Consider the following 24874-nt stretch of genomic DNA (forward strand, 5'->3'; position numbering starts at 1 on the left):
TAACTAAAATTAATGGAGTTTAAATTTGAGTAAGTTAAATATGAGGTATTCAAACCCTTGTGTTAGAAAAGTGAAAAATTATGTGTCAAGTATATTTGAAGAAATACTGAGAATAGAAAAATACACATGTGTGAAATATATTCTTAGTCCAAAGATAATACTCTTAAACAGTCACATTCTTGGCTGCAACATTGTGAAAAGTGATTGACAAATATAAGATGAAAGTTAGAACATTTCGTGTAGAATATACGTATCTATTCAGGTTAACCACAAATCTGGTTTCTATTCGTAGACTATTGATAGTGTGTAACTTCGGCAGACGTTTCTACATAATTAGTGAGTTGTATGACAAACCAGAATTGTTAACTTGTCTTGTATTTTTATTTCAGTGTTACTCCTTATGCAAATATAGTATATAGTTTTGCTTTCATATTAATTTTCTCGGTACAGCACAGTACATTTAAGATATCCATTGCAAAGTCTCAAACCAAATACAAGATTCACATGACCATGCGGAGGCAATGTTGTCCGCAAATGAAGAGGGAGTATGCTCTTCAAAGAGATGTTTATCATTTTGGGAGGTGAATTCCTTAACCAACGAAGTTACAACTGTATTTCTGCGAAGCTAAAACTGTATTTTTGTAAAATTATTAATGAAAGCAAAGAAAGGTGGCCATTTAGTTTTCGGGCGTTTACGTTTTTTCTGAATATCTCAGCATATATTTGTTTTATCGAAAAGAAAATTGCGGAATAAATCTCTATTTCAAAATTTCCTTTAGAAATAAGTAGCTACACAAGTAACACTTTCCAAGTGTAACACTCCAATTTTGATAAAAATTTGGCAGGCAGATACTACACATAAAATAAATAAATACGTGTTTTTTATTTTCTGCGGAAGAACGGTTTTAGGGGGCAAAAGCCCCCACCCAAAATTTTGAAAGTTGTCGCCCGAAAGGCAAGAAGAAGTCGACCGAAATATATGAAATCGTGCACAAATATTGTAGACGAAAAATGAGGGAATACGGGTTTCGTGTTTTTCTAGAAAGAATGGTTGGGTGGGGCGCGGACCCCTCCAAACCTTTGCTCATGAAATATCAAAAGTGCTAGTAACAGTATGTCAGAAGTGCCTAAATTTACATGAAGAATTGCAACGAAACCTTGTGTATGGACAATACACAAAAATAAATGAACACGGGTTTTTCATTTTCTGCGAAAAAAGGGTTATAGGGTGCAAAAACTCCCACCCAAACTTTTGAAAGTTGACGCCCGAAAGCCAAGAAGAAGTGGACCGAAATGAATGAAATTGTACACAGATATTGTATTTTCCTGAAAAGAAAAAACTGTTGAGCGGACCGAGGCGTTGAGTAGCGGAAGGTGTGGACCGAAGCGAATGAAATTGTATATAGATATTGGATACGTAAAATAAGGTCTTTCGTGCTTGACAAGTGTCTGCATCTGATTTCTTAAAATTTGACAGATCAACAACAAGCACAAACAGTATAGTGTATTTTATAGCATTTCAGGAGGCACGTTTAACCCTTACAATAATTTTCCGCATAAACAAAAACACGTGTCGATTAATTTCCTGTTTGCTGTTGATGTGCCAAATTTGAAGCAAAGCGGATAGGGACACTTTAGAAACACGAAAGACCTTATTTTACATAGGGTCTCTAAAATGTCTACCCACAATTTCATTTGCTTTGGTCCACTACTTCCTGCGCTATTACGGTGATATTTACTTTTTTTCGGAGTAGGCCTAGGCCCCAACACTGTTTTTTCGTACAAATTAAAACACGTTTCGTTTATTGTTTTGTGAATTGTCCCTATACGAGGTTTCGTTGCAATTCTCCATGCTCTTTAAGAACCTCTGACGTATAATTATTTGCACTTTTGACATTTCGTAATCAACAGTTTAAAAGGTCCGTGATATACGCAACCGCTTTTTTTTTTTCAGGAAAATACGAAACCCAATTACCTCAATTTACGTCTACAATATCTGTGCACAATTTCATTCACTTTGGTTCATTTCTTGTGACCTTTCGGGCGTCAACTTTCAAAATTTTGAGTAGGGGCTTTTGCCCCCCTAAAACCACTTTTCCGCAGAAAAACCACTTTGCCCCTAAAACCGTTCTTCCGCAGAAAATAAAAAAAAACGTGTTCATTTATTTTTTGCGTATTGTCCCTACTCAAAGTTTCGTTGCAATTCTTCATGTTCTTTACACACATTTGACATACTGTTAAAAGTACTTTTGATATTTCGTGATCAAAGGTTTGGATGGGGTCTGTGCCCCACGTAACCATTTTTCCAGGAAAATACGAAACACGTATTCCCTCATTTTACGTCTGCAATATCTGTGCACAATTTCATTCACTTCGGTCCACTTCTTCTTGCCTTTCGGGCGTCAACTTTCAAAATTTTGAGTAGGGGTTTTGCCCCCCCTAAAACCACTTTTCCGCAGAAAAACACGTATTCGTTTAGTTTATGTATAGTATCTATCTGCCTAAATTTTTCAAAATTGGAGTGTTACACTTGGGAGGTATTACTTGTGAGTCATAATGTTATATGCATCAGTTTTACTCTTCTAATAGAAGCAAACCCTTGACCCTCAAGCGTTACCGGACAAAATGTTCTTTGGACGAAATGTGCTTTGAACTAAACATCCCTGGACGAAATGTCCCTTGGACCAATTTTCTTTTGGATGAAATGTCCTTTGGACCAAATATCTTTAAGACCAATTGTGTTTTGGACGAAATGTCCTTTGGACCAATTGTCTTTTGGACCAATTGTGTTTTGGACGAAATGTCCTTTGGACCAATTGTCTTTTGAACGAAATGTCCTTTGGACCAAATGTCTTTTGGACGAAATGTCCTTTGCGCCAATTGTCTTTTGGACAAAATGTTCTTTGGACAAATTGCCCTTTGGACCAAATGACCCTGGACCAAATGTGTTTGCACTAAATGTCTATGGACGAAAATTCTTAGGACGAAATATCTTTGGACGAAACGACCCCCAACCACCCACCGTCCCATTCTGTTCAGCGCATTGTAGAGAGCATCTTCTGAATACTGGTGAGCTTGTCTACGTTTTACTTTCAAGATCTCCATTTTTCTTCTTTTTTCATTTGTTTCTAATGAAAAAAGTTCAGGCATTTTTGGATTTTGATATTTGCAATTGTAAGAGTGGCAATAGCAAGAGGAGTTCAATTTTGAGATACAACTTGTGAGCTTTTAGAGGAGTTAACTACTGGAAAAAAATTGAATCACCTGTAATATATGAATTATTATACCTAGTATAAAAAACTGAAAGTAACTATGTCTGCGTGATTATCACGGTCAAACTGCAAAGTGAAATGAAATGATATTTGGTATATAATCAGGTCCCAATCCCAACTGGAAAGTTATCATACGCGTATCACTTTCATTATAACATATATCCTTAGTGAGGAGTAGGTGTCCGAATTTTTGCGAAAAACTGCCGTTCTTACAAGCCGTTCAACATAGAGAGCTGAAATTCAGTATATAACTCTTTATTAAAAATAAACGTGTCCTGGCATTTTTAAAAAATGTGTTTTATGAGCGGGGAGGGATTTTCTATATATTGGAAATTGGTAGTGGGTTGATTTGTAAAAATTATCGAAAACGATTGATATTAGTTGAGAAACTAAGTAAGGAATGAAAACTACAGTCATTTGCATTTTATACCCACTGCTTTCTACTATGATAAATGCTGAAGCTGGTGTTTAATATATGAATCGTTTAGAGCATAAGGCAATCAAACCATAAAGTTGTGAGGAAAATGGGCATAACCTTTGCATTCCAAGCTTAATTTCATGAGCATTTTAAATTAGTACGGTATGCTTAATTATATGGAAAACTAGTTTTTCTTGCTCTTTTCTTACGTTGGTTTACTTTATCTTGATTTGATACTTTCAAATTTCATCCTGTTTTCCACTGAAATATATTTGTAAGCCAAGAAAGAAGTAATTATATATGATAAATTCATCTTAATTTGGAAGATGAGAAACATTTTACCATTGTATATCGTAAAGGTCAGATCCACCGGTATTATAACAGAGCGGTTCTTGAGCGATTTACGGTAGGAATTCAAACTCCGATAAGTGAAAATTTCACATTCTTGTTTTATTTCAAGTGTAACCTATTTAGTCAATGGAGAGAAGGACGTGGATCATGCGTCAGAGTTGATTACGTTGGTGGGTCGGAGTTGGTCACAATTGTTCTGAGTGGTTCATAGTTGGTGTTGGGTCCATTCTGTATTCTACCATTAATTTCATAATTAGCAATCACCCTGTCCTTTAGCTTAAAGACACAATCGTGGAACGTAGAATTTAATATTAGTGATGTAATAAACCCATAATGGGTCGCTTCTTGTTTTAACTTGGTGCATTATACTTTTGTAATGGTAACACAAGTGTTTACCTCTTCTGGATAGTTTCACAGTTTCACATTTGTAGAGGTTGTCACGGAGTTTTCAATGAAGAATTTATTACCATCTTGAACGCACGCTATTTTGTACAAGTTAGTATAAAGACTCGAGTCTCTTACCATTTTTTTATAAATTTTAGTAATACTTTTAAATGACATACTACTTGATTCCCCTTGCCATTTTCAAATTTTGAGTTGCACCCCTCCTGAGACCCTCCGGGGAACCTTGGGGCAAATCTCTTTCCTCGACACGGGGTACCTTTGAAATTATAAAATACATGTTTCCCGGTGTTGACATCTGTTTCATCGTTTCAGACTTTTGTTAGTGTCAACGGTCTTCATGGATACCATGCTTCTTTATTTTCTTAGTTTTCAGATACAAGCCCCCATGCTGTAAGCGGCAGTGGACCACCGATGCGCAACTGGCGACTTTTCGCCAAAAGTTGGTGATCCCGCAGCTACGATCCGTGGTGGCCCCACTTCGGTTTTGAAAATTATACCACCAGCGGCAGAAACTCGACCAAACGCCAACGAACCACAAAATTCCTTCCCCAAAATATGTTAATCGCCCATATGCTTGATTTGTTTATATTCAGGTGAGTGTAAAAACACTAGGAAAAAAAGTGGAAGTATCCCAAGGTGGGCGCGAACCTTCAACCTTAAGTTTACTTGCCGCATATTCTTCTGACTTCGCCACGGAAACGATGAAGAAAATCTCGCTTGTAGAAGGATAAGTTATTGAGGTCTTAATTTAGCCAATCAAACAAATCCCTCTATCTCGAGTTGTGAGGTGGTACTGTAAACCGTTTCGAGATTTATTGCTTTCTGGTGGGGTACTATCTATGTGCAAAATTGGAGAAAATCGCCGACGCGCAACTTCGGAGCCTCTCCCCTCTTTAGTGCAATGTTGACTAGAGATGGTGTGGGTGAATGAAACCTTGATCCACAACATTCTGACCCACCACACATCGTGACCCAGGACCCACCGTGACCCACAATGACTTAACACCAAACGTGACCCACTCTGACCCACCACCAACTATAAACAACTCTGAACCATTGTGACCAACTCCGACCCACTAAAATACATCGTCATTAAGTTTGATCCATGATCCAAGCCATCTTCTCTACTGGCTAAAGAGGTTATATTTGTAATAAACCATTTTTTTCAATAGTTAGCTCCTCTAAAAACTCATAGCCTACATCTCAAAAGCCAAGTAGTTAGTCCTCTTGGCATTGTTACAACTGGAAATAATAAAATCCAAAAGAGCCTGAACTTCTTTTTTCATTACAACCAAACGAAAAAAAGAAGAAAAATGGAGGACTTGAAAGTAAAATATAGACAAACTTGCCAGTGTTCAGAAAATGCTATCTAGAAGGCACTGAGCAGAATGGGTTGGTGGGTCAATGGGTCAGTGTGAGTCACAGTGATGGTGTTTCGCAGTGGGTCACGCCTTGTTAACCTACAACCCACTGACCCACTCACAAATCTTGACCCATTTGACCCACCGATCAACTCAATCTCTGATTTTACATTTACTATATCATTTAAAAGACGAAACATACATCTACACATTTTTTCTCGATTGCGAAGGCTAGCTTGATACATATACTAGTTGAGATGGTAATTTCTCCTTAAGGTGAGAAATTGATACGATTAAAGAGCCCATCTTGAAGTGGTTACAAATTACATTCCAAAGTTACAAGAAACGCTTTCGCGACCCCAGAAAACTATCACTTCGACAAATATTTAAGTAAGTTTAACATTTTATTAATCATATCTCCAAGCCCCTAATCCTGTGAAGATGGGGATGAATTTGGATATAACGCCATAGAGTGCTTCACTACTCATCTCAACGACCCAGAAAACAATGGATAACACTCTACAATCAGTCATTTTACACTACCTTTACATGTCACTCCTCCCAACTTCCATCCCTTGAGGTATCTGAATTCCACAATATTTTTTTTCTTAGATTGAAATTAATATGTCTCCCATGTTAGGTAAAAGTTGCTCCAGACATTCCGGAGTTTCGCTGGAATATACACGTATACATACATCAAACATTTAGAGCTGTGTGAGCAATGCTTTCGATGTTGCTCCTGTAAATTCAAAATCCAGGTGCCATAGTCGCTCATACCAAAACATGGCATTAAATGACATTGTGTTTGTAATAGTGTCACGAACTCAAACTATGGATTTGACACTAATCTCAGTCACTTGAGACATTTTATTTTTCATCCTTTATCGTCCGCCATAATAATGGGTTTTGAATCGATTGAATTGATTTTGAGTTTAACGTCCCGTCAGCAGTGAGGCTATATGAGACGTAGAATTGACGTAGAATCCGAACTACATGAGCTGTCGCTGTGGGCCGAATCTGGGTCTCCCACGCCGAAAGCGTGTACGCTATACGCTTAACCACAAAGGAGCTTTACGATGAGAGTTAAATTTGGAGTTTAACGCTTTCGGAGTTGTAATTATTAATACCTGCAACAACGAGAACTATGGATTCAACACTAATATCGATCACTTTTACTTTATTTATATCCCCTCCAACTCCCAATAGCTTACCCGAGAGTACTTTTTTAGACTGTCACAAGAGTGGAAAGAATCAATCATTGTTCCAATTCACAAGAAAGGCGACAAAACTGACTGTAATAATTATCGAGGCATTTCTCTTCTGTCAACATCCTATAAAATCCTTTCAAATATTCTGTTAGCAAGATTGACCCCATACGCAGATGAAATTATTGGAGATTATCAGTGTGGATTTAGACGAAATCGATCCACTATCGACCAAATATTTACCATTCGCCAAATACTCGAAAAGAAGTGGGAATACAATACCCCGGTACATCAACTATTTATTGATTTTAGAAAGGCTTACGACTCGGTTAGAAGAGAAACATTATACAACGTTCTTACAGAACTTGGAATACCGAGAAAGCTAATTAGATTAATTAAGATATGTTTAAGTGAATCCCAAAGTAAAGTCCGGGTAGGAAAATTTTTGTCCACGAGCTTCCACGTCGAAAATGGCCTGAAACAAGGAGATGCGTTGTCGCCATTATTATTTAACTTTGTGCTGGAATACGCCATAAGGAAAATCAAAGATAGCAACCAGGGCCTAGAGTTGAACGGCATTCACCAGGTTATGGCATATGCTGATGATGTAAATTTAATAGGGGATGATAGAAGAACACTAGAAATAAATGCAGAGATCTTATTAAACGCTTGCAGGGACATGGGTTTAGAAGTAAATGCAGAGAAAACTAAATACATGGAAGTGCGTCGGGACCGTAATACGGCAAATTGTGGAGGCGTTAAAATATTAAATAATGCTTTTGATAAAGTGGATACTTTCAAATATTTAGGATCAATATTAACAGACAAAAATCATATTCACGAAGAAATTAAATGTCGACTAAAAGCAGGGAATTCGTGTTACTATTCGGTTCAAAATCTCTTGTCGTCGCGAATTCTGTCGAGAAATTTGAAGCTTAAAATATATAAAACGATAATCATGCCTGTTGTTCTGTATGGTTGTGAAACATGGTCGCTTACTCTGAGGGAAGAACATAGACTGAAAGTATTTGAGAACAGGATCCTGAGAAGAATATTCGGACCCAAGAGGAACGAGAATGGGGAATGGCGGAAGCTTCATAACGAGGAACTACATAGTTTATACGGTTTACCCAACATTGTTAGGGTCGTCAAGTCTAGGAGGCTTAGGTGGGCAGGTCATGTGGCTAGAATGGAAGAAAGTAGAAACGCTTTCAAAGTCTTGACTGGTAGACCCATAGGAAAACGACCATTAGGAAGACCTAGGCGCAGATGGGAGGACAATATTAAGATGGATCTCGCAGAGATAGGAATACAAAGTAGAAACTGGATGCAATTAGCTAAGGATAGAAGTCAGTGGAGAGCTTTTGTGAACGCGGCACTGAACCTCCGGGTTCCATAGGCCATAGAGTTAGTTAGTTAGTTAGACTGAAAACTGTTCCGCGAAGATATCTTTAAACAAATCCCATTTTTACGGAACATAGTGAAATTGATCAAAGGCAAGCGCTACAATTCGATTCAACTGACATTTGTGTGTATGTGCGGCCGTTTGCCTGTTCCACAACTATCTTTTATTGTTTTGGTTTCATTTTAATGAAAATTGGCTTATGGTTTCAACTAATAATCCTATTGTTTGGGATTTAACTCTATCAAGAATAAGGGGTGAAAGCTAAAACACTCACCCTTTGCACATACACATATAAAACAATTTGTGTTATAGGCGAAACAACTTGAAGATCATTTGATTAGACAAAATATAGCCTATTTTTACTTTAAGCCATCCGCATCATTCGAATTGGTTGCGGGTGAAATTGGCAATGGATAAGCGCGTAAAAGGGACCAAGTTCCTCTGAACTTCGAAACTTGGTTATTAAAATATTATAATAAAATATTAAAAAAAAAAAAACTTCCACCATATTAAGTCAATTTGATTCAATATGGCGTATATTTTCTTTGGGGCTTCTCGATCATCCCTATTAAACGAAGTCAATTGGGGTCAAGAGAAAAATGAAATTAACTTTTTCAATTTTACGTTCAAAGATGTACACTAAGGGGGACGATGATTGAGGGATGGAGTAAATTATGATGGTAGACTTGGTGGAATGATTATGTGGGAGGAGACGGAAGTACGCCGGCTATCAAGAATTAGAGGTTGAATTACTTTACCCTGCCGTTTTAAAAAGATCCAGTATAACTTCTGTAAAAAGTATTTAATTTTTAAAGAATATGGTGCGAATGTAATTTGGATTTTATGAACAAGCCACACTTTTAGGGGTAAAATCAGTCAAGAATGGCCAATCGCCCCCTCCCAATCATGTTACTTTACAAAATTCCAAACATTATTTTGTAGGTTCCCAATTATCTCCGCTGTTTGGAATTATAATTGGTCAATAATAAAGGAGTAAATTTCATTCCTTTTGTCATGTAACAAGAAATATTTCGTACAAATTAGAGTTTTGTTGAACATAATGTGTTTTGTTTGAAATTACAGGCATAAAGTTATTGTCTGGAGTTGAAGTTGGAGGAAACAAAGGTGAATTAATTTCATTTCGTGAAACTGTTAACATTTTTTCTCCAAAGTTCCAAATTTTCATGAAATAGTACGTATGTTTTCTTTCAGGCTGTAGTTAGGTCTATTAATTATGCTGTCACGCGTGAGAGATGGGGGAAATTAAGCCAATTTCAAGATTACATTTTACGATAACTTCTGTGCTATTGTTAAACCTGATTTCATGAAGCAACTTTTATTTTTGAAAATGTAAGAACTACTATTGTTGGTATTGACTGAAACTGATGAAGAAAAAGATAATGTAAATGTAAAAGTTGAAAAGAAATCGCTCGCTTCTTTAACACACAGCACAAGTAGTGATGATAAAACGTTATTTTGTAAAGAAGATATAAAATATATAATTCTAGCCCCAAATGTCTTTTGGGCATTAATTAGGAAAAAAAAAATAAAATTAAAACTATTTTTTCTAAAAACAAAATAAAATATTTAACTTTAGCTCCAGAGGTCTCTTCGACATTATTTGGGATGAAAATAAAATCAAAGTTGAATTTGATGAAGAAAACGTAAGACATTTAATCCAGCTCCAAATGTCTTTTAGGTTAATTGAGAACAAAAATGAAATGTATAAGTTCTTTACCATTGAACAAAAGAAGAAAAGATAAATAAAAGGCAAATATTTGGAAATGAAAGAATTCTAATATTTTGTCTAGTCGCCTTCTGCTTCTATAACGTCACCCAAACGATTAGGTATACTAGCTACAAGATTCGAGAATATAGTTGGATGTTGTTGGAAATTATTCCAGAGTTTTATTACATGTGCCTCAAGGATTCCTTTGTTACGGTCTTGTCGACGTTCTTTCCATTCTTGAACCATTAACGCCCAAAGATGTTCTATGGGGTTAAGGTCTGGCGATCGAGGAGGCTATTCTATACATATTAGCTCTGGATGATCTTCCAACCATGCTTGAGTTTGCCTCGAGGTATGAACACCACTGTTGTTTTGCATAAACACGAATTCCTCTTGTTCTGGAAATTTTTCGTGTAGAGGCGGAAGCAGTGTATCCTCCAGTACTTGGATATAAGTCCCACTAGTCATTCGCCGAGGAACAGAAACAATCTCGCCCGGACCTACAGCTGTCATATAGCCCCAAAAATGAGCTGAAATTCGTCTTGAATGTTCGGTGCGAATGACATGTTTGGAAGACATGATTCCCGCGTGGCCTGTATAATATCATTCTCCCTTGCACATCAGAGAGGAACACCTTCTTATCAGACCAGATGACGAGATCCCAATAGGCTTGTGGAAGACTCACGTTCTTAGCCCATTCTGAACGCCTTTACTTGTGGTAATCTGTCAAAATAGTTCTCATAGCTGGTTGTGCGTGATGGAGTCCAGCCGCTGTAAACCGATGCCTTACTGTCTTGTGTAAACATCCTGTGTTCAACAGCTTTGTCTCTCAACACAGACCGATGACGCAAAGGATGGTTACGCACTTCTTCAACAAGAGCTTCATCTTGGGTCTCTGATGTTGCCCGCCGTTTTCCACTTCTGGGTCTTGACTTAGTCCATTCTCTGTTTCCCTGCTCCCTATGACGATCCAGTCACTTTCTCACGGTTCTAGGATCACACCCAAACTTTTTAGCAATGAGAGACAATTTCTCACCATTAGCAGCACGGCCAATAATCTCGCCTTTTTGAGAGGCAGTTAACTCCAAAGCGCCTTTAGTTCTAGGCATTTTTGCTGGCACTAGAATCACAAACGAAATACTCTACTGGATGTATGAATGTGAATGCGTGTGTTAAGGATCAGAATAATATTATATGTTGATTTATTTATTGATGCATGTTCTCTGTGGGTATTATTAATTTTATTTTTATAAAGAAGCAAGTTACTACCCGCAAATATAAATATAATTCTAGCTATACTCTTTTTCTATTTTTGACAAAATAATATAAGGAGTGTGGATCTTTTTATATTTTTTGGGGTGTGAGACTGTTGATCAGGGTGAAAAATCATGATTTTTTAAAAAAATATAATTTTTGTTGATTTTTTTTTACTTAAATCGATTTATTTAAATGAAAACTTTCCTCTGTATGATACAAGTCGCGAACTGCAGAAAAGACATTAGAAATTAGTATTAAATGTTAATTATGGCATTCAGGTGGAAATATTGGGATTTAGTTTTGAATTAATCCCCAGTCGTTTACCTATTACAATCCCAAACAATGTGCCTCAAGCATTAAGGAAAAAACTCACAGCAACGTTTATCAATATGACACTTTTCTTTTCGCGAATGTTACTGATGTTTGGCAGGGGCATTTTTTTTAAATCGAAACTAGCTAGCCGCACGAAATACATATAAAGTCCATAAATTTCGCCTAAAATTAACTAACTCTATGGCGTATGGAACCCGGAGGATCAATTACACGTTCACAAAAGCTTTCCCTGACTTCTATCCTTAGCCAACTGGATCCAGTTTCTACTTTGTATTCTTATATCTGCGAAATCCATCTAAAAGTTGTCCTCCAATCTGCGCCTAGGTCTCCCTAATAGTCGTTTTCCGATTGGTCTTCCAGTTAAGACTTTGAAAGCGATCCTACTTTTTTCCATCCTGGCTACATGACCTGCCCACCAGAGTCTCCTAGACTTGATGACCCTAACAATGTTTGGTAAACCGTATAAATTATGTAGTTCCTCGTTATGAAGTTTCCGCCTTCCCCATTCCCGTTCCTTTTGGGTCCGAATATTCGTGTGAGGATCTTGTTCTCAAATACTTTTAGTCTATGCTCTTCCCTCATAGCAAGCGACCATGTTTCGCAACCATATATAACAACAGGCATGATTATCGTTTTATATATTTTAAGCTTCAAATTTCTCGACAGAATTTGAGACGACAAGAGATTTTGAACTAAATAATAACACGAATTCCCTGCTTTTAGTCGACATTTTATTTCTTCGTGAATATCGTTTTCGTTTGTTAATATTGATCTTAGATATTTGAAAGTATTCACTTTATCAAAAGTATTATTCGATATTTTAACGCATCCAAAATTTGCCGTATTACGATCCCAAATAACTTCTATGTATTTACTACATAAATTTCGACTGAAGTTTTAAAATCTATTATTTTTTTTCGCAGAGGGGATCGAGCTTTCCTAAATACGACCCTATTACCTGAAAATAAACAAATAGACGTGGACACAAAAGAACTTTCGTCTTAAATTTTCATGATGATTTCTCCGTTGGAATAGTTTTAACGATTTAAGAACCCTGTGTTACAAAGAGAAGAAAGCAGGATTCACCCGTTACCCGTTCAAAACGGGATTTTCTCTAATCATCCTCTGCATGATACTCGTTTTCATATTGTGCTTACATAATTTGAGTCTCATTGTATTTTATTATTATCTTCCATAATCGAAATAACAGAACAGAAACGGGATTTTACTTATTTTCACTTTAAATTAATTTATTTCGGATTTTGATTTATTCCAACGACTTTTGTTCAAAACATCAAGTGATTAAAATCTTGATTAAAAACGTGATTTAAATCAGACTGATTTAAATCAATCCACCCTGCTGTTGACCCAATGAAATTTCCTTCAGTAGTAAGCAACTGCTTATTCAATCAGTCATCACTAAACGCTATAGGCAAAGAAAGGCAAAGGAATATCACCTGAAGGTCGTTTGAAATGCGTCTCTTGTCTTTGGTTTACCTGTGAAGTGAAGGCACTTTGTTTCTTCTACTAAGTTCTGACACATTTTGTCAATGAAATATTGGTCTGTCTGTGAAAACAAAGAGAAAGAAAGAAAAAAATGTGAGCTATCCGCGTCAGTCTATTAGATCTTTAAGCATGTTAGAAAAATAAACCATGTCCTGTATTTAACCAAAATGTGGTTAATAAACTAGCGTTATTATCATTAAAGGCCGTATGTGTCCTGGAACCTTGTATTATACCTGGAAAGTGCGTGTTAGATCCAGAGGAAATGTAACATTTTATGATAATGCAACGATAAATGAAAAAATGGAAGTACACTCTGTCTTAGTGTTCGGTGCGGAAGACCTGGGTTCGATTTCCAGTGTGAGTTTATCTGGTTTGGGACAACACGTTAGGCTGTAGGCCCATGTCTCATATAGTCTCGGTGCTGCAAATTAAGTTAAAATTCTAGCCATCCAACCCATCAGTCTTAGAGTTCATAAGATTATGAGAAACTGATTGGTGTGATCCGTGATGCGTTGCAATTAAAAAATTACAATGAGAATCACAATGCTGGATATAAAAGTTGTTCTCTCGCTGAAGCATCGTGATTTATAATTAAATTTCAGATTTTTGTCATCTAAAAATTGGTCCTATGGGTTCCTAATATAAGCTTGGCAAAGTAGTTAAATATATTCTAAAACTCATGAAATAAAATCAACAATTAACTTTAAATTTTAATTATTGACTGAGTATAACTGTAAACCCAGGGTTTAAAAAGAAATATGTAAAAATAATTAGACACATAGTTGCATTCGTCTGAATTTTCAGAGCACGTTTTCACTGTTCACATCAGTTTAAAAATTATCAACCAACTAATTACAATTTCCATTCTCCACACGAGAAGAATAAGTGTACGAAAATGTTATTTGGGAAGTATTTAAGCCCCTTTCCTCCCCCCAGAAAAACAGCGAATGATAAAAGCTATCCCAGTCAATCCACGTGTTAACTACGTATGTTCAAAATTCATTGTAAACAGTTAAATTACTTCCTTGCTTTGACCATTTAATTAGGATCTTGTAGCAATTACCCCCGTTCCCCACCCCATACATTCTACACGACAAATTTTATTGAAAAAAACGTGTTATGAACGATTTTAAAAAATAGAAAAATTTCCTTCGGCCAGGTTTGAACTCACGCCAAAAGCAATTCTTGTTACCAGCCTACAACGCCAGCGCGCACGACCACGGGGACCGATAGCAACAAGTATATGATTTCTGTTATATACATAGGTATAGGCTACGTAGCAAGATACGGATAACGCCAACCAGAATTGTGTATTTAGTTACTACTTCCGGGAGTACTCTCCCGAGCAAGATCTCAACAACCTAGTCCAAGCTAGAGGTTAACTATGTCAATAAAATTCATTTCAAACGGTTCACCCATTTTTCGTTATGATAGACAACGCATTTTTCATTTATATACTATGTAGATATACGTAAATAATATTCTTACTGTCTTTTTTATTTAAGTTATTTATTGATATAAAAATGATGTATTAACTTTAATATTTAACAATATCATACAAATTCATCGTGCGTATGACGACGTATCGTCGTCTCCAGGTCTGTTCCGGTCATGCCGGGATACGAGTGTGATTGCTTCCAGGTCACGAAATTCGTAACCAATTATCACTGCTTCAAAACACCAGTATAATAATAGGGTATGTTCTAACCCCAACGGGTAGGAACTGACTGTGGTTAGATTTTTTTCCTAAAAACGGAGCTCGATTCTCAGTAGAAGCCTATGGTTTCGGATCCAACGTTAAGCTGTAAGTCCATGTCTCATATAGCCTCGCTGCTGAATGGGACGCTAAAGTAAAAGCAACTACTACAACTAATAACGGACATTCTACAAAGTGCTCTGCAGACCATTTTCTTCATAATAAATATTTCTTTCATATCAAACAGAGCAACCATAAATGTATAATTAAAAGCATTCTATTAAAATCTTCCGAAGTATTCAGAAACCTAAGAAAACAAAAAAACAAAAAAAAAACTATTTGATGTATGAACTTCTACCAAACATAAGTTCTAGCAAGCGAAGTAGGCTATTTTTAGCATTATTCAATTTGATCAGTTGCTACATTTGCTTATAAAAAGTTGACGTTAAATTTTCTTCCTGAAATATACGCAAAGGATAAAATACTTTTGATCAAAGATCCGGCTTTAGACTGGTTGATTTATATAAAAAGAGTGAGTTTGTAACGACATATTACAACCATGGGATTCAAACTTGTGTTGCGTTATTCAAGGTTTAAAGTTCTTAACATATTTCAGATTCTACCGAGAATCAAATTCAATGTGTTATATTTCAAGGTGAAGTGTTCATATCTGTTCAAGAAACTTGTATTTCAGAATCTACTGGCAAGATTATCGCTAACTTCAAATACCCTGCATTTCATTCAGTTTATTGTATTATAAAACATTGCTTAGTTCTATTATAAAATTGTTCATAATATTTGTAATATTATTTTCGATATTTTTACGTATATATATATATATATATATATATATATATATATATATATATATATATATAGTAATATATATATATATATATATATATATGAAACTATATATATATATATATATAGTTTCATTTCATTATATGACGAAATGTAATCCCATAGTGACGATTTGAACAATAATCTCTGTTTTGTTAAGGACTAAAAGATGAGAATTTTATATAAAAACGAAAAAAATAAAATTAGTGATATTTAGTTCCAGAAGTAGGGATGATGGAAGTCAACGTGCTGATCACACACAAAACAGCTGAAATCCATTTCCTTGACCATATTCAATTTATTTTGAGCTGTAATCTTATTCATAGTTTTTTTAACAATCAAATCTAGAAGTTTTACCCTTTAAAAGTTCTATTTCATTTTTTCGCTTGACAAGAAAAAAATAAAAAAAAATACTTGCAGAATACCTAATCAATAATAAAATAAAAAGGAAAAACAGCGACACGGAGATTCGAACACGGGTCACAGAAATGGGAAGTCTGCACGGATCCACTGAGCTAGGGAATAAGGTACACGAAGCATCTACGCTATAAATATATGTCAATAATCGTAAGCTTCACGCTGTGAAAGAACTTTTTTTCATTTTATTAAGTTTTACGATATTTCTATAGTGTCTTGGGTGAACTGCAAAGAGATAGATCATGCAGTTATCGATTTCGTTAGGGATTCAGCTGTAAAAACTTTTAAAATATTTAATTAAATCGCGATATGGTAGCAAGGAATTTGTAGCGATTTCATTCTAATAGTAATGGGGAAAAGATAGTATCCCACGGAAAACATGCATTTTCTTATGTGAAAGAGAATACATCACTTGGTAGCAGGTGCGTAGCCAGGATTTGATTTCAGGAGTACCGCTGGCTAAATGTTCATTTGGGATGTGTGCGGGAGTTCACCCCGGGAAAGTTTCAATAAAACCGCAATCTTAGGCCTTATATTAACAACTTCTACAAATGTCGGGCGTTCCAAACTTCCTGGCTACGCCACTGCTTGGTAGCATCCATTGTTCCTGATCATAATCAGTCTGTTTACTTCCACTTTCAGCCATAATTTTATTCTTCCAAGCCAAGAAGAATGCCTTCGTTCTACGCATTTGGCGCTCTTAAAAGTAAAATTATGGTATAATTAAAGGTGTGATTTTGCCGTTTGAATGTAAATTTATGTCCCTTACTGACCAAAACATATCTTATGGGCGCAATCTGCTTCCTAAGCCCCGCGTGTGTGCTTCTCCCTGTTCCCAATAGAAAAATTATTTTAGGTATTTTCTGCAAAACTATTCGCGAGATATATAATTTCATACTCAGTACTTCTGTTTACTTGGTACCGGAATTCACAGAATTGGAAATAATTCGTTTGTATAAGTATAATTATGCAGAACATCGATGAATAAATGTTTTGTGTTGCTAAAAGTGTATGCAAATTTTTAGGAAATTTTCTAGAGAGGTGGAAAATATTCTTCTCAGGCTGGGCAACAGTAATTAAGTTAGTACCAAGGAAAAAAAAACTAGAGACGGGGAATTTCTCTAGTTTCCCGTTACAAATAAATCACTGGTCGTAACGTACGTTTTTTCCTGACGTATGACTGTCTGTTATCCTGTGTGTCTCCGTGGATGACTGAGCTAAGGCGTGGGCTGATAGTCATGGGGTTGAGGGTTCGAGTCCGGTCGGGGAAAGTTGGTATTTTTTCCATTGTTCGTTCCCCATATCTTAAGATGTTTCTCTCCCTCCCTAATCATCTGATGCTCTCAATGTGGTGGACAAACACCGTGCTCGTGGGTTTTCTCGGGGTTCTCCCGTTTCCTCCCACTTTCTTCATTCCACCATTTCACTCATCTCTCATCATCACCGTCTCCTTTAGTCTAACAGGCATAACCGTGGGACGTAAAACTCAAAGATTTCATTTCATTTTCATTTCTGATGCTCTCAACTGAGTTCTCCACTTGAATTCAACAATTGATAATGGGATGCTCTCAGGTTCGGGTGAGCTTTTACATGTCTACTTACAAAATCAAAATTTTCGACAAAATATGGATGCTATCCGATCATTTTGTCTCCAATTCTGAATTTGCACATCTGAGTGTTTTTCTCCTTCATCATATTTGCATCTACCGTTCTCCTATGTTGTCAATTATGATATGAGATGACTTGGGAGCAAGATTTCAAATCATAAAAACGCTATACCGCTCTCGCTAAGCATTTGATTAAAAGTATATGTTATCATACTGTAGGAGAGCATTCGCTCTTCCTACACCCCCGTGAAGTGACAGATTATTTATTCAGGTTCTGCAAAGTCATTTCAGATCAAACGACTTAAAGAGAGTTCATTCCAGAAGCAACAGGATTGGACTTTCACTTTTTGTTTCAATTTGTCGTCTCAAATAGGACAAATATCAAGTAATATTTTTGCCTTAAGAACTACACGTCTAAGATTTATTTCATTTTGGAGAAATGATACTGTAGACAGTAGTGGGAATTTGGCCCAAGCGTACGGGAATTTTCAGCCCCTGGTGATTATGCCACCCGCCTTCTTTAACAGCTAATTTGTTTGCATACTCCCCAGCAAATGCTTCGGACTCAGTTGCTGGAGTACCTTAGACGTAAATCTCCATATGGCTGTACCATCCAGAAGTGTCCCCCGCTGTACATATTTACATGAACTTAATTATAATATTTATGATCAAGGAACTATAAAAATAGTGAACATTTAAATATTATCTGTATTATGTTTAAATATTATGTTTAAATATTTAATTATTATGTTTATGTGGGAACGTAAGGGCATGATAAGAATATTAATGTGGGCATCACTTCTTAATTGCTTTTAAATACGAGATCTTTAAATTTCTCAGTATACACTAATTATGAAGAATTCTCACGTCAGTTCCTATGTTGTTGAAAATCCATCTAAAAAGATAATATTGTTTGATTACCCAGACTCATCGAACCATAGATTGGATGAAGATTCGTCCGGACAAAAATTTCCACTTATCAGCAGATAGTAAAAACTACATTGTTACTGAAAACATTGGGTGAATTATCAGGCCGTAGTAGTGCTGTTACCGGAGAAGAAAAATCTTTGCTTCTGCAAACAAAACTCTTTAGTATTAATTTGGCCATACTGCACTTGTACATACAAATCGATTAAATTTGCTCTCGTAAAAAAAAAGAATAATTTGAAAAATGGAAACCCGAATATTATTGCTGTCATGGATGTTATAGTAAAAAGGACAAATTGATAAAATATCGCATAAGTGATAAAAAATCTCCGAAAATGTAATATTTTGCGAACCTGTATTGTTATGTCGCAGTCTAGAAGAAACGTTTATAATATTTATTGAAAAACACGCTAGAATGTTGAATGTGATGTATTTACTACTGCATATATGCTGCATATTACTACATCTACCGACAAATACAATATAATGAATCTTTTGTTGAAAAAATAAGTATTTAATACGTAGTACGCACTCATATTCTTAAGGAAACTGTTTTCGAGCTTACGAGAATTATGAGTATTTTATAACATGAAATGATTTACAATGAACATTAGAGCGATTTCAAAAATGCATAGTGAACAAAGTTTATGCTTAACATTTTTATCCAAGAGAAAATGTTAAATTTGACAGTTAAATTTTATACTTATTTTTATGTATACATGATTGATGCAGAAAATTGCTTACAAATATACATTTTAATTTTGTTATACAACAAATTCGTATATCAATTACGCATGCGTAACTTTTGTTATATCTAACACAGTTTTATCATATATTGGGAATAAAGAACTAGAATATGTGTATATTTTGTAAATAGAATTTATTATTAAAAGTATGTGGCTTCTAGCATCACCGGAAAGTTACATGATTCTATGAAATCCTAACGTTGGGTTAAAGATTCTTCTTATCGAATATATATGAAAATTTTGATAAAATATTTCCATACGGTATAATGTAGAAAAATAAAACAAATTCACCACAGAATGTTGCTTCTTAATCATGGTTAACTTGTGTTTTTGAAAATTATACATATTGGTATTTTTAATAAGAAAGTCTTTAATTTCTCTAGGTAATGGAATTACTATGCTGTCGAAGACATCTATATTCTGGTTTATTTATATAATCACATACCCAATGTGTTCCTGTTGAATCGGAAGTATCCAAGTTCAGTAAGAATGCTGCTGGTGCTTAAGCATTTTCAGGTAAGTTATATATCTCGTAAGCACCATGATCGTGATCACATGTGAGTTTAACAGCAACTACAGCTTTTACGACTTCCAAGGTAAACATATTGAACCCATTTATTTTGTTGTTGCTCTAAAAAATTCTTTGGAATTATTAATGCATAATGAACACTTTTGTAAACGTTAAACACTCGCACACTACATTCACAATTGAAGAAGTTCTTATTTTAACACATGAACATTTTAATCTTTGTATTTCTTAATCTCACAAAATAATTACACAAATTTCAACTTTATTTTGAAACATATAATGTACGTATGCAATTTTGATAAATTTCATTTCTACGAAACTATTTTTTTCTTAATTACGTACTTAACAATAGTATGATGTAATCTTCTTTCGGTATGTTCTCATTTTCTTTTAAAGAGTTTACAATTTGATGATAACCATGTATCTTTATTTCTGCACTTGGCGATTTCAGTTCTGCACTCTGCAAATTTGCATTTGCATAATGCAATTCTATTCTTGCGTGTAGTTATTTTGTTTTTTACATGGTGTAGCTTTATCTTAGCACGACGTAGTTTTATTTTTACATAATGTAATTTTGTTTTACATTTTCTAATATTATTTTTGCACATATTTTGAAAGACTTTTAACATGTTTATAGTACTGTAACTTCAGAATAGTTGCATGTTATAATTGTAGTTCTGCATAATATAAATTTGTTTTGCATAATCTAATTTTATGTTTCTCACGATGTAATTTTATTTTTAGGAACATTACTTCCGCTTGCGTGCCCTAATTCTATTTTCCTGATGTAGTTTCGTTTTTCCATGTTGTTATTTCAGTTTCGCATAATTTTATACATTTTAGTATTTTATGTTTGCACGTTGTAATTAGATTTTTGTATGTTTTTAGTTCTGCTTAATTTTGTTTTTGCATGTTGTATTTCTCTTTTAACAGTCTTTCAACTTAGTGAAAACGATGTAGTTTACCCCTTGCACTGAAATGACGAGTCTAGCTCGTCATAGCCTCCCGCACAAGTGCCAAATCGCACAATGACGAGCTACACTCGTCATAAAATTTGAAGTATTGTAGCATCACGTAGGGTTACTATATTCATGTTTTGAAAGTTATATAATGATAAACCATCTATAATACACTTTTATAACTTATACTTCAGTTATCAGAATTCAGAAAATAAGTCGTAGTGGTAGGGGTTAATGCTTAAATATTGGATTTTGTTATCACGAAAATCTAAAATATTTGCGAAAATCATTCTGTTAGTGTCTGAATGACGCATTTTCATTTTAAACACATTATTTTTAAAAATATATGGCCGTTTTATTGTTTCGAAATATTTTGAAAATTGAGTTTTACGAACTTTCAAGGTCTACGAAATACTACGAAACTGAAGAAACTAAACGAGTGTGCTAATAATTATATGCTACATTTTTCACTCTTAGATGCATGAAAGAAAGAACCTACACTAATGCATAACAGAAGTCCTTCAGATCCCAATCTGAAATTCAATAATTTCAAGGTATACACACACCACATTCTCTCACTCCAGTCTATCATTCACACACGCGAACATAAAAACAAAATTTTTCATATATATAATTAAACTTTAATCACTCTGTTTCCAATAATAATTATATATTATGGTACCTGAATGATATTTTTGTTAACTTCTCAACTTGAACTGGAAGTAAGCCTTTGCATGTATCTGCTACGTGCGTCTACGAAGCACAGTTTTTACATTGAACGATGCTGTGCTCCTTGAAAATGTTACTGTTGCACTTGTAACACACTTGGTAAACTTTCCTGTCACGATTGCAAGGACATCCTGAGCACCTTCGTTTCTTCGCCCTTGGTTCATAGCTTTTCTCTTCTTCAGGTCTTCTCACTCCACAGTACTTCATGGCGTCCAAAGTTGCTGCCTTCAGCTTAGGATTCATATTCCTTTCTTACAAGTGTGGAAGTATTAACTGCTCTGAAAGCTCCTATAGAAACAACTTTTCTCTATTAGATGATCCCTTCTGATAGTCCGAGTGTTGCTGCATAAACAAAATAAATGTATTGAGTCCAGCAATGTCCACAACGTTTGTCCACAAAACGAATGGCCATCTTCTACATGGTATCTTACGAGAGTAATTTCGCACTTTCTGATCAAGAGAATCTTTAGTTTTATTGTAAAAAAAACTATTTCTGTATTCTTCTTACTGCTAGTTTCATCGAAATTCTTATTGTAATGGAAAGTACTATGTAAAATAGCAGCTTTCCTTTCCTTTGGAACATAACTTACGATTGTCAAGTACTTTCTGAACGCAAAGATGGTAGAGGTGACTTCTCTGCTTTTGTCCGGCAACAAGCCATGTAGTCTCTCTTGTTGAGTCTTATTGTCCCGACAGCAGTAAGGTTTTCTTTCAGCACCTCTCCAAATAATGGTACACTTCTAAAATAATTGCCTATTGTAATGTTAACACCAGTACCCCGAATAGGACTTGACAACTCGAGAACAACATTAGCAGCGAGATTTTTCTCTACAGGCTTGCCGGGCTGTTTCCCACAATAGACCATTCCATCTATGGCATAAGATGTCGATGAACCACAGAGCCAAAATATTTTAATGCCGTACTTCGCTGGCTTTCGCGGGTTGTATTGAATGAACTTGCAACGTCCTCGAAAGAGCAAGAGCTGTTCGTCAATTGTAGTTGATTCACTGGGATTAAATCTTCGCCGGCAATTCTGAATGAACTATTCCCAAATGTATCTGAAAACCGCCAAATTGTCGTCTTTCTCAAGAATAGCTCCTGTTTTTTGTCTTCAAAATGAATGGCTGGTCGTATATCCTCGAATCTGTTTAGAGACAAAGCAGCCCGAAACATGGGATTGACACTTTATCTAAAAACAAATCTCGTATTGATAGATCCCAATTCTTTCCACAACCGGCAAGTAAGAGTACACCAAGAAATGCTTCCATTTCGTTCACGCTAACATCTTTCCAGACCTTCTCTTGAAGGGCAGCTATTCTATTTCCTTCTTTGTTAGTGCACCTAACGATTTCCTCAATCATTTCGGAAGTGACGAAGTAATTCCAAGAATCATTCGGTGAATTGGTCTTGGTACCAGGAATAGGACACGGAGGTTTTCTGACGATGTTGTGGGCACTAGTTTGTCGAAGAGTCGGTGCTTGTTTTCCCCAAACAGAAATATCACGGCTAATGAATGTGTCGTTAGTGTTACTTCTGGTGGAAATATCTACGTCCGATATATAATATCATCTGAGTCACCTATATTATCTGATTCATATTCTCTGTCAGAGTATAGCTCAGAATCACTGTTTTCACTTTGAGTCTGAAAGATACTGTCATCATGTTCATTCACACTATTAGTAGAACTATCATCGGTGTCCAGAACACCTTCATACTCTTCTTCCAACTATTCATTTACCGTTGTTCTGAAATTTTCGTCAAGAGAATTCACAGAATTCTTGGTCTTTTCCTGTTCGTAGAAGCCATCAGAATCCCACAGACTTCACTAACTTGAGCAAGGATCAATCCAGTAGAACACAGACGTCGTATACAATAGCCACTATACCATTTACCTACATAAACATGTAGGTAAGTCAAAATAGAAGCTCACAATATTTATTTGTAGATGAAATGGAAATTATAGAAATTTCATAGGATAATATTCAAAAACTACGTGATATTGTGCTGCTGGCAGAAATTACAATTTCAGCACTACTTCCGAGCCATGTATTGACTACAGTGAAACATTAAAACATAAATTGCGTATATTACTAATTGATTATATCCAGGGGTATTGTAACATAAAACTAGATGGGCGATTGGGGTCCTTAGGACCCCTGTCATGCATTAAAGGGGAACAAAGATAAATTATTGATTACTTATGAAATATAAGGCAGTGAAAAATAAAAAGGGCAAATTTCATTGTAAAGTCAACTTTAAAAAATGCCATAGAATATTGTCATTCAAACCCAAATACTATAAAACCTACAAAGAAACTTAATGTTACTGGGGTCCAAAAGACCCTTGTCATGCATATAGGGGTTAACTGCACATTTATGACTTCGCACAAGAAACGAAAGTTGCAATACTTGAGAATAAAAGATGGTTCTTAATAATAACTCCTTAAAACTGTGTTAACATCATATTCATTCCAATGTTTTACCCATTCTCATAATTTTAACAATGAATTTTATTAATGTTGAACAGAAACTATGTAGTGCTGTTCAAATGATATCGTGCTCAATCGAAAAGAGTTAGGAAATCAAATGCATATTCAAGAGTTACATTATTATGAGAATACAAATGTCTGAATATAACGAATACTAAAAATATTTTATCAACTAGTTTCCTTCGTGAAACAATTATACAATGAATTGTTACAATCAATGGCTTACCTAACAACGAATTTGCATAGGAAAGGAGAGTAGAAAAGATATGAAACGATTTGTTAAAATAGTATTACGATATTGTAATCTACATTGCATTGAACTTGTGATTACGAAACAAAGTTAGGAAAAGCAAAATCAGCAATAGTATGATATTTTTGAAGTAATTGGAAAACATAACTATAAAAATTCAATTTTCACCTTAAAAGTAAAAAAATATTCAGAGAGGTGTATAAGTAAAGAAATAGACAAGACTTTTAGGATATATTTTATTTTATAATGTTTGCGATACGATTTAATAATACTGATATTAGATCAAATTATTTAAATACATGTTTTACATTTTCAATTCATGTGATACTTGAATCCAATACACACAGAGGACTTCCTTTTATATATGTAGCAATTATTTTCTTACATGCAAACAAAGTTTGTCATCTCCAACAAGTAATAACATATACTAATAGACACCCC

The 24874-nt window shown here is 35.2% G+C and overlaps 1 protein-coding gene across 1 annotated transcript in view; it reads left to right on the forward strand.

Annotated features, from left to right (window-relative positions):
* The window catches only part of LOC145688420 (uncharacterized), a 363535-nt gene that overhangs the window by 301073 nt on the left and 37588 nt on the right, over positions 1-24874 (forward strand). The window contains exon 2 of the mRNA XM_081762634.1: positions 19862-19994. Coding sequence (XP_081618760.1) covers positions 19968-19994 — 27 coding nt within the window. The 5' untranslated portion in view covers positions 19862-19967. The remainder of the gene's footprint in view (positions 1-19861; positions 19995-24874) is intronic.

The sequence above is a fragment of the Thermobia domestica genome, chromosome 6 (assembly GCF_964235325.1).
Source record: "Thermobia domestica chromosome 6, izTheDome1.hap1.1, whole genome shotgun sequence".
Lineage (NCBI taxonomy): Eukaryota > Metazoa > Arthropoda > Insecta > Zygentoma > Lepismatidae > Thermobia > Thermobia domestica.